Consider the following 12197-nt stretch of genomic DNA (forward strand, 5'->3'; position numbering starts at 1 on the left):
TCCTATAAATGGGTTAAAATTTCGCGTGTAATTCAAGTATTTTTTCGAAATACATTCTGGTTTGGCAATCGAATGGTGAAAATTTGCGGGACAATGTCATATGAGTTGCCTACTCCAGGTGCTATATAATTAAGAAAACAGAATGACTTGAATTTTAGCTATTAAGTAAGTAAATTACATAAATTTTATATGCATTACGTACAATGATATGCCTCCATCGAGTTGGTTCTTGATCAATCTACAAATAAAAAATAAGAAGGTACCTACCTACATTAATTGAAAGTCAAAAAATATCAAGTATTTTGGCTATTTTCAACTTTCAACAAGAAAAAAAATGGTTCGATTATGAGCCCCAAGAATGAGCCGTTTTTGTAGGAACCAAAACCAATAATTCTGAAGAAATTCTTAAACTGTAAATGAATTCCCCGTAACAAAAAACTCGATTACCTCAAATTTTGACTCAATTCCCGACCAAAAGTTTTTTTTTCTATTTCTAATTTCGATCAACTAAATCAACTAAATTAATTAGTTTTAGGATGGATGAGATCACACTAATATTCTAATATTCTAATATTCAATTAAAACTACCGAAAACCTTTTTATTCTTCAACCATTTGCTGAAAAGGATGAAACATGAATCTGTGTTCCTTCCTCTGTTGCTCATGCTCACCGTGCTCACTCGCTGACGTTAAAAAAAAATTAAAAAGAAACACACAGATCAAAATTCAAAAGTAACATTACAAAAACTTGGATGCAGCACTGCTTAATGTTGCCTTCTTAGATCACACAACAGAGCCAACAAAATAAATATCAACTCAACATTTTGATAATTTAGCGATCAGTGAAAGTTCAAGTTGAAAATCACGTTAAAAGTTCGTTTTTATAAAGCTTTTCCATCTGCTGCATTTATTTCGATACATTCTACATGTCGACAGCATCCAAACGAACCCTTGCAGGTTCTGTAGTATTCCTCGGTGGTTGTGTGCTGTATTCGTTGTACGATAAAGAAATACAACTAGCCCGACTAAGAAAAGGAGCTATACTCGATCGTGAACGTCAGAAACTGAAAAAACAAAATTTACAAGACTTGGAACGTAATATCGCCATAGAAGAACAGTACAAGAAAGCCATGAGTGAGAAAAATACTAAAGAAAGTGCGGTTTCCTGAACACATCGTCTTACTGGAATCACTCTTAACACTTTTTAGTTTCCGTTTATATTTTCCTAGCTAATGGTCGGTTCGTGAAGTAATACGATACTTTGTTAACTACTGTTTATATAAAATGTGTTATTGATAACACACTTACCTATTAGTTTTTCGATTGTGATACTTATCTTGTAAATATATACGTTTAAATTTGAATCAGTTCGTAATTCATTTGTCTTACCCAAAGTATTACCGATTTAAATAAAACAGGTTCGAAGAAACTTCGTAAAAAGCTATATTTACAAATCATTCATCATAACAATTACGAATTGGCATTAGGACCTCTTCTTCTTCCGAATGTTTGTACGATGTTAACGAATCGTCTGTTGTATTGCATACGTCTTTTAGCGCGACCAGTTTTCTTCTTTTTCTTGTCTTGTTTTTCAACCTAACAAACACAATACGAAAAGTATTAACTCGGAATTCGGCGTAATTCGAAGGATATTTTCTCGTCTAGAATTGACTTACTTTCGGCGTTTGTCCTTTTACTTTACCGGCACGAGCTAAAGATCCGTGAACTTTACCTGTACGACACAAATTAAACGATGAATATTAATATCACGTAGATTAATATAATACTTCATTTATGTAGTTGATCAAATGCTAAAAATTACCTCCCAACAACGGTACACAAACGTCAATAGTCAAAGTTGGCAATTGCGATGCATACATATCGTCTAAAAGAGGAGCTCCGGAGCTATACAGCAAGATTTCGGTAGCTGGTACATTTTCCAGTTGCGAGATGACATGCTAATAATATAACACGTATTATTAGAATGAATAATCGTTTGAATGCAGAAAATTAAGAAAAATATCGACAAAATTCAAAAGCTTACTTTGATACCGCTGATGCTATCGGTTTCAGCAACTTCGAGCTGGTGTTTGTTTTGTCCTCTGATTTCTACGGTCAACATTTTTGAAAGATTTCTGAAACGAAAGTGATACACTCGAATTAGTATATTATAGATAAATTAAAATAAATCTAGCATAAAACGTCGAATGTAGTAATAATATTAGGAAGTATTGATATCGAAAGCGTTCACGTGTACAGCAAGAGGCCGATTCGAATCATCTAATTACTCAATTATACTAACGAAAATGATGATCGGATGCGAACATACATGATTTAATTGAAATAAATTAGCATTTAATACTTACAATTGCTCATTTAACGAAGATTTAAGCTATTAAAAAGCTTTAAAACAGCTTCCAAAAGTTCAGATCATTTGATTATCAGTTTACAAGTGAAAAAGAATTCCACAGATCAAAAGTTCAGATCGATTTTTTTTTCGAAGATGAGACTCAGTGTTGCCAGCATGAGAAATTCAAAACTGTCGATTTTTTTGATTTTTTTTAAATTTTCAAAAGAAATAAATTTTGAATTAATTTAATTTAATTTATATTATAATTAATTATTATTTATTTTCTATTTTTATTTTTAATATGATTTAAAATGTGACGATGACGAAGGCCACCTCTGCTCCGGATTCTAGAATTTCAAGCTACAACTACGAGTCTACGACGAGCCTTTCTAAATTGTAATTCTGTTCTACAAAATAATATGAACAACACTCTAGAATTATTATACTAGATTAATTTGATATTCATTTTATTATTTTTGCCTTTTTAGAAATTGGATTGGATACCTATTAATAATTCAATCATGCAAGTTCAAAAATTATAATGGGTTCGAAAAATCAAAACTCGTACGTCGTACCATCAATTTTTTCAACAAAAAATTCAACATTTAATTCAACGAATGAATCTGTTCATTTCTCAGCTTTCCCTTCCCTGCAACTTCAGGTTCAGGAAAATATTATGTATTATTGAATTATTAATTCACTCATGACTCATCTTATGTATCATGTACTATTTTTCATTCATTCATGATCATGAGAAACATTAAAAAGAAAAGAACGTACGTGATTACGTATTATAAGTGAGGGCAATCAGGATTCCAACGAAAGGATCATCGATAGAGAAAGAATCGCGTTTATTTTCAACCTTTTAGGAGTCATTTTGATATTTGAGACACTTCATCTCATTTTTTCGGTTTCCAAAAGCTCAAACAACGCTCTCGGAAATTGAACTCCAAAAATTATTCCGATAAAAAGAAGAAAAAAATCAGCAATTAAATAATTAAAAATATTATATTTTCAACATCATAGACATAAATATATAGTACAACAAAATTCTTAAACGAAAATATTAAAACAGCGCAGAAACACTCGTATGCATACTATAACAAAGAATAGATACAATATGAATCTTTTGTATGTATAAATAAAAATGAATAAATAAAACAAAAAGTTATCAACAATTATAAGTTACACGAGTGTGTAATGATTGCACTATTTCCAAAATGAGAACACTTTTATATACAACAGAAAGACGATTAATAACAGTGCTTTGATAATTTCTTTCATTACATACAATAAATAAATATATTAAAATGACAATACACATTTTTTTATATACTATTTACAAGATGTTTTTTTTTTCAATAAAATATACATTTTTTTCGAATATTTTTTTTTAGGTCTTTTTTAGTACAGTATGTTTACAAGCATACAAATTTGTTTCTTGGCACATCACTTTCTTTTTAACTTCTATGCAATATAAATTACACACCATTATAACGCTGACATAAATAAATATATCACAGGAAAAACTTTATAAAACAGTCCAGGAATGAAAGTTTTGGATATTAATTCTAAACATCACTTGCTAATCAATTTTCCACATTCAGATCGTTATTCGAATTTGTCATGAAAATGAACATAAATATCATGAAGAATAATAAAAAAAAAATCGTAATGAATTCACGCACTATATTTTCAAAAAAAAAAAAAAAAAAAGAAGAAAACTTTCCATTCAAATCCAAAATTTGAGAAAATAAAATGAAAAATGTGTATTAAAAATATAAAAATCACTCTTAAAAACAATATGTTTAACATATAAAATATCACAAATAAATGATCATATTTTTTAATTACGGAGATACTAGTTAACCTTATAGAAAATAACGAAAGTTACATTTTGAAATTCTTTTTGTATACCCTAAAAAAAAAAACCAAACACACATTCGAGTCAACACCCAACCTCTCTCTCGTCTACTTAAACAAAAACGACAACAACAATGACAACAATAACAACATCAACAACAACAAATAACTTATATGGCACCGGTGCTAAAAGTACAACATGCTTGATACGTGCAAAAGAAGAAGAAAAAAAAAGCCTAACAAAAGCACATTAAGTTTACATCGGTTCGACATTTGAGACTCGCGCTGTGACGTAATTGCTTTATTGGAGCGGCTCAAATGAAGATTTTGATAAACTCAATAATTCGGTTGTATAACGATCAAGGGTCAAATGGTACTACTACGGTAGCAATCAAAATCATAAATCAATATAACGATAAAATACATACGCATACATATAACTTATCCTCTGAAGAGAGAACAGCGAAACTGTATTAATTTTTCATTATCCCTTCTATTTTTAATTGCTACAATTCAAGCTCCATTTGACCTTATCGTTAAAACTAGTTTCAATAGCGAAACCTTTCTATAAATGTTTCACGTGATACATAATTTTTCAATTACCGTACAAAGTACACAGCATGTGTGGAAAATATATGGTGTTTAGAACATTCTCTCGTGTGCTCAAACGATCCTATACAAACTGTAAGTACTACCCACCCATCTCTCCTTATGTATCTAAACCTCATTATTATTACTCGTGTTTTTGTACTCGAAAAAAAAAAAAAAATAGGAGAGAGGGGAAAAAACGCGTACATTGAGATCAGCGCAATTACATAACTAACTATACACTTCAAAATCTACTAATTGTTATGTTTTTATAGCGAAAAATTTAATTAGCTTGTTTAGCTTTGGCTTGAATCCACGTTTAAGCATCGTGAACGCGTATACGTACTAAGCTCTATTATGTTCGTGAAAATCTTCTCAACTCGGAATATTTACCTCAATTACGTAGGTAGGTATATTAGATAATGTCGTAAAAATTAAGGTGATTCATTCATCTGCAATTTAATTGATGTTTATATCTTTTTCAGCGGTAATTTACCGTAGTTAAAAGTACCTGATTACGTTTGTAATTCGGTTTGAATCTGAATCTTCAAAATTTATTCAAAATTGCAGAATTTAATTTTAGCAAAAATACCAAATGAAAGGGTAATGACCAAAATTTACCTCAAAAAATGGTAAATTACCGTTATTTACACAAAAAGTGGTAAATTACCGTAATTTACCCAAAAAGTGGTAAATTACCATAATTTACCTAAAAAGTGGTAAATTACTATAATTTACCAAAAAAGTGGTACATACATTACTGTAATTTACACAAAAAGCGGTAAATTACGGTCATTTACACAAAAGGCGGTAAATTACTGTAATTTACCGAAAAAGTGGTAATTTACGGTAATTTACACAAAATGTGATTTACTCAAAGAAAGGCAAATTACTGTAATTTTCTGACAAATGGTAAATTACTATAAATGATTGCCCAATTTCAAAATAAATAGACAATTTTTAATAACTTTTGGTAATTTTGATCATTTCTGAAATTTTTGAAAATTTTTCTACTCAACGATTAATGAAAATAGATAAAACTATGAAATCAAAATTCTACCAAGTTTTTGGTAATTTCCAGTATTTAGAAATCAATTTTGGTTACTCAAATTATAATAAATAAAAATTTGATAATTTTACTACAAATTGAAAAATGAATCACGTCAATTAGAAACATTACAATCAAAGGCCAAATTTCGACCCAAAAAAAAATCATTTTTCGAACATATCCTTAGCTTAATATACACGTCCTCGATAAGAATTTACTTTCGCAAATCAAAATAATCGATAAAGTGAAGGCACCTAGTATGACAATAGAGTAATTATTTTATCACGAAGCACTTATTATAGGTAGGTAGTTTATCAAAACACAAAAGTAAAAAGATGTGATCGGTGTATAAAATAAAATATAAAATTACATCAATTCAATTTCTTAAAACATAGGAGAGAAAAAAAAGAATAAATTAATTTGCAACAATATATCACGATAATAGTCAAAGCACCCGGTAATCGAGTACCAGTCGGCACCAAAAAAATAATATTTCAACACAAATACAGAAAAAAAATAGTATCATAGGTACGAAAAAAAAGATTATAGAGAGAGGAAGAGGACAGAGGAAGAAAAACGAAAGAAACAAACAAACAAAAAATGAATAAATTAACACAAGGGGGTAGGGGGGAAATAGTAAAAACACACGAGGGAAATAAAGATGAGGAGAAACATAATCAAAATAATAAAAACGAAAGTACGAGAAAAGAGACACAAAAACAACGAAAAGGAAAGACATTATAATAATAATAAGGTTATACTGTTAAAATCACCGATTCACTCCCTGGAAGACAATATACTCTTGATAGAGGCGACTTCGGAAGCTAATCGAGCGACGGTGGATTTAAGGTGGACCTCGTCTAAGCTCTCGATATCGTGCACGTTCGGAGGAGACGTAGGTGGTTTAGTAACATTCTTGGAAGCTTTGGTTTTGACGCTCCAGTCGAGCCCCAACGAGATACCGGAGTCTCTTTCGTCGCTGCTGCCTTCGGCGTCCCATGGCGGACTTCCCCTGGACGACACCGGTTCCTGTTTGATGGCCTGCAGCGAGAGTAGAGCAGTCGCAGCGACGTCTTTATCGCCCAGATGACTCTTATGGCGTAACTTATGAGGAAGCGAATTATTGGCCGCTGCCATGGTGGACGAGGATAAGGTTAACGATATAGGAGCCGAGTTTTCGTCGCTGCTAGCGCCGGATAGCTCGTACGGCGATGGCGGTCCGCTGCTGCGGGAACGACTCAGGTTCAGCACGCTGTTGCTGGCTGCCTCGAACATGGGCGGATGAAGGGGCGGTAAGACTGGCGCGAAGCTGTACGGAGGGTAGGATTCGGACTCGGGGTACGTATGATGATGGTGGTGGTTTTCGTTATGGTTTGCGGAATTTTGCGAGTACATCGAAGTGTGGCTGGGCGAAGACATGACCGAATTGCCGCCATTGGCGTGGACCGGAGCTTGATGTATCACAGATGTCGGTATCGGACTCGGACTGGGCGAGTACATGAGCGGAGACGGATTCGAAAGTTTCGTACGTTTAGTAATACTGAGCACTTGTTCGTTGGACGGCAACGACGCCATCACCTGTTCGACGCTGACTATATTCTCACCGTTAATACCGAACTTATCTTTAATCGCTGCCAGCTGAGCTTTCAGTATGTGATTCTCTTTGCTCAGCTCGACCACCCTCTGCTCGAGGATCATATCGTTGAACCGTCGCTTCTCCCGCGATCTCTTGGCCGCCTCGTTGTTGCGTCGTCTGCGATCCCAGTAGCTTTCGTCTTTCTTGTTATCCGGTATGAATTCGCGTTGTTTGCGCTGCGAGAATAAGTCTTTGCGGCTGCCGGGCAGATGCGAGCCCATCTCGTAATTCTGCATATTATCGGACATGGGCGACGATGGACTGGGCGACAACGGATCCATGTTACCGTTACTCGAGTCCTGACCGCAGTACTGCACGTGCTCTGCCGACGTGCGCGAGTTACCGTTCGTATGAGCGTGCCCGTTCTGGCCGTGGCCGTGGCCGCCGCCGCCGCCTCCGCTGCCATTCTGCGACGGTATGTTCGAATTTAAAAAAGCCGTTTCGCCGTTAATCGGCGAACTATTCTGACGCACTATGAATCCGGCAACCATCATTTGATGCCTTAGCACATCTGTAATCAAACGAAAAATCATACCCACATATTAGTACAATCGTGCTCGATAAAATAACAGTCTAAAATACTATCTACTTAGGCTCGTATTGCTTAGGCTATGGTTTTATTACCACTAGGCACTAATCTACGCTCGAAAAAATCAATGCCAACGTTTTTTGGCTCGTTAGATCACTACGATCGGAAAATCGTTAAATTCGTTTCAATCGCAAGGTCAAATACTGAAATTTGCTATTTCTGAGCAAATGTATAAAAGGAAAGGGGATTTTGTTTACGTTTAAAGGGAATGTGTTCCCAAGATCAGTGGCTGAAAATTTGCAGCCTTTTGAATTTAGGGGGTGGAGGGTGGATAATGCAGAATGTACAACGAAATTTTCTCCCCTCTCCCCACCCTATTCCAATAATGAAAATAATTGTTCAAAATTTTGAAGAAAAAAAAACACAAACCATTTGAACCCTGGTTATTTTGATCTGAGGTATTAAATACCAGATAACATTGAAACCAGCGTCTTCAAAAACTCACAATCGATACCCTTCTTGTATTTATCAAAATTTCGTACCCCCTACTCGACCCTAGTTAAATAATTTTCGATCTACGATGCGAATTTCTGACGAAATTGAAATCAGAGTCCTCAAAAACTTGTAATTCGATAGGTACCCATATTGGATTTTTCCAAATTTCAGAGTTTTGCAGCCCTGCCCCCCCCCCCACCTAGCTTGGATTATTTTCAGTCTCCGGGACCAACGACGGTTGAAACCAGCGTTATCAAAAACCTAAAATTCTACACCCTATGCATTTTTCAAAATTTTACGTCCATAAATGTAGGTCATTTTTTAGGGTATTCCCCCTTCCTTCAATTTTAAAGTGGTAAATTATTGTAATTTATACAAAAAAAAAAGGTGAATTACTGTAATTTACTCAAAAAGTGGTAAATTACCGTAATTTACCCAAAAGATGGTAAATTATCGTCATTTACTCAAAAAATGGTAAATTACCGTAATTTACTCAAAAAATGGTAAATTACTGTAATTTACTCAAAAAATGGAAAATTACTGTAATTTACTCAAAAAGTGGTAAATTACCGTATTTTACTCAAAAAGTGGTAAATTACCGTAATTTACTCAAAGAAAGGCATTTTCGATGTTTTTTACACGATGCTGCAGAACTTCTAAATTTTTCACTTGAATTTAGAGGGGGGAGAAAGAATCCATCTATGTAGATGGAAGAGAGGCGATAAAATGATCGATATGCGATTCTTTCGAAATGGAATTTCATTCTGAACACTTTTTGTGAGAAAAAAACTTTGCCCTACTATGCTGCAATTTTTCGTTGAAATTCACTTGAGAAAAAACACAGTTTCCATTATTCATTTTTTCGAAGAATATTTTTCCTATTCAAGAGGTCCAAGATAGCTCCAAAGTCCAAATTTCTTTTTTTCCAAAATTGAAAAGGATTGGGGAGGACTGAAGACTTGAAAAAAGATGCTTCATGTGTGCATTTTCAATTTTTTGGTATTTTGACCATGTTTAGTGGACTGATGGGGAAGAGTAGAAGGTTCAGATGGATCAGATTGAAAAAATAAGTCAAAATTTGAACTCAGCGTCATCAATTTGAGAGAATTATGCCACTTTACATTTTAATTTTTTTGCAATTTTGATAAAAATTGGGGTCCCTTGCGCTTTCCAAGCGGTTGAGATTCCATTTTGAAGATTAGTTTGCTGAAATGAGCAAACAATGAAGCATTTACTGTAATTCTTTCAAATTTTTAATGATTCCTTTCAACTAACCCATCATGAAAAGTTGACCTTACAACGTGAAATTTTTATTTCGCACTTGCACATAAAATTTCAATTATCGATGTTCAATTTTCTTATTTATTTACTTAGGAATCCTGCAAACAGATTTGCTCCGAGTCCAACAAGTCTTGAGATATGAGCTTTCAAAGTTTTACAATTTTACAAAATTATTAGTTGGAGGGTTTAAAAAGCTGGAAATCGAACAACTGTGAACTGAATTTGAAAAAAAAATTGAGCAAAATCCAAGAAGAAGAACCAGAGTCAATTTTGGTTTAAAAAAAATAATGCTTCTTTATTGCAAACTTTCAAATTTAACGTAAAACACAGAATTTGAGTCAAAATTGTGACCATTTGAGTAACAATACGTTGTGGGAGAGAAGGGGGAGAGGGGGGTTAAAAACAATCCTACATACAGTCTTGCAAAAATTCTAAAAATTGAAAATACGTATCTGGAGGCTGAAGTTCTTCAAATGGAAATGTCTGAAAAAATTACCAGAGCAGAGCAAGTGAAGGGGGAGGAGTGAACCGGGCTACAAATCCAGAAACAAGTTCCTCAATTTTGAATCATCTGCAATAGCTGGCTAATTCATTCCATTCTATGCATATTTTTTCTAGAAAGCTTCGACTCGCCTACCTATTTGAACCCACTACGAATTGATTTTGTATAATGAGTAATGCAATTAATGGGAAAAAAACAACCAACAACGAATTACGAATCTTTATCGCTAGAAATTTATAGAATGAATTCCTCAACTAGGAAATTAATAACGATTATGAAATGAATCATTTTTCGATGAACTTTTTCTCACGTGAAAAACCAATCTGCGAACGTGAAAAGAGAAAGATGAGATAGGAGATATCTACTCATAATTTTTCAAAATCAATTTTTTTCATTCGTACCTATACTTAAATCTGATGTAATAGGTACGTATGATTCAATATGTTTTGAAAAATCATACGTACGATATTGTTTGTTTATTTTTTTATAATGAATTTTCATTTTTTGGAAACGTACATACGTAGGTATGTACCAAAAATGTTATCTTCTGTTATATAATTTTATATTCGATTTTTTTCAAATGCAAATTTTTTACTCGTTCTAATTCGACATTCTGCACGAGGTTAGTTTTAAATAAAAATTTTGATGGTTAATTACGACTACCTGAATTGAAATTTATTCGAATTAGCCTCAAACGTTACCTTTCATTGTATCAAAATTGACTGATACACATTCAAAATAATAGGTAATGATGTTTTAATTGCTTCCTGCCGTGTTTTTCAAAGCAATTGCCAATTTTATTTTGCTTAACAAGCTGTTCCTTGAAAAATTTACAAAATTACCTACATCAATTTTTTTGGTAAAAAATTTACTTATAAAGTTGAATAATTAAACCAGTCGTGGTTTTTATTCGATAAAAAAATTCTTATACAACTTTCATAAAAAATTTCGCAGTAGGTGGAAAACATTGCAAAAACAAGTACATAAAAAATTCTAAAAATAGTCCAAAAAAAATTCATGCTCGTGAAATACTTAGGCAGAGGGTAAAAATAACTGAGTGGAAATTTTCCACTACAAAATCTTGTTTTAATCGAAAAATAAGGTAGCTGGTCAATTTTCAAAACTCTCGAGAAATTGGAAGAAACATTTTCCTAAACTTTTTTTCAATTTGATTGATCGACGACACTGAAATGAAAAAAAAAATTGAACAATATTTTGAAAAAATGTAACTGGAGCTTCAAAAACATACAATAAAATCAATTCCTGTTTTTCTTTTAAAATTTTTTTCAATTCGTGTTACGTACTCGTATCAAAAAAAAAAAAAAAAAAACTTTCTAATTTCGATAACACTACCCACTATATTGAAAAAAATTAACCTCCAATCTCGTTAAAAATTCTACCATGCTAATTTTATCCCATCTTTAAGGTCACTAATACACGTAAAGGTTCGTTCTGTTTCTCTCTCTCTTTCTCTCTGCTGCTTCCTTTTGGTCAATTTAACGCTCGTTTCAACGTTTCATTAAAATTACAATTAGCGCTAAAGAAGGCAGAAAAGAGCCACAGCAGTGAAGGGAGACGCAGCAGCATCACAGATAGAACGTGTACGGTGGTAATCGAAAGGTACATATTTGCAAAGCATGAAAAACACGAGTGATTTCGTTAATTAAACGTATTATCGGGCGGCGACCAACGCGAATTTATTGGCTTTTAAAAATTGATATTTTAATTAGATAATTTATTATTGATTTTTCGCGATTGCCAGAGAGAACCACAAAAGCAAATTTGGATCGAGGCAGAACGATGCGGGCATGTTGATGAGAAGAAGGAGTACAGGGACATTTGGCGATTAAAACTGTATTTTCTTTACATCTGTTTAGTTGGATAAAATTTAAAGGGAAATAATTAT

The 12197-nt window shown here is 33.3% G+C and overlaps 2 protein-coding genes across 7 annotated transcripts in view; both read right to left on the reverse strand.

The window, feature by feature from the left end:
• Positions 1-1424: 1424 nt before the first annotated feature.
• LOC135845936 (ubiquitin-like FUBI-ribosomal protein eS30 fusion protein) lies at positions 1425-2522 on the reverse strand. The gene is made up of 5 exons (XM_065364818.1): positions 2366-2522; positions 2044-2134; positions 1822-1957; positions 1676-1731; positions 1425-1595 (listed from the first exon to the last, which is right to left on the reverse strand). Exons 2-5 carry the CDS (start codon positions 2119-2121, stop codon positions 1470-1472), a joined length of 396 nt encoding a protein of 131 aa, XP_065220890.1. The 5' UTR covers positions 2122-2134; positions 2366-2522; the 3' UTR covers positions 1425-1469.
• An 816-nt stretch (positions 2523-3338) lies between these two features.
• Positions 3339-12197, reverse strand: part of vri (vrille) — a 122422-nt gene continuing 113563 nt past the window's right edge. For all 6 annotated transcript variants that reach the window (XM_065364813.1, XM_065364812.1, XM_065364815.1 and 3 more), the window contains one exon: positions 3339-7995. In XM_065364813.1, coding sequence (XP_065220885.1) covers positions 6626-7995 — 1370 coding nt within the window. In that variant the 3' untranslated portion in view covers positions 3339-6625. The remainder of the gene's footprint in view (positions 7996-12197) is intronic.

This window comes from Planococcus citri, chromosome 4, assembly GCF_950023065.1.
Source record: "Planococcus citri chromosome 4, ihPlaCitr1.1, whole genome shotgun sequence".
NCBI classification, from domain to species: Eukaryota; Metazoa; Arthropoda; class Insecta; order Hemiptera; family Pseudococcidae; genus Planococcus; species Planococcus citri.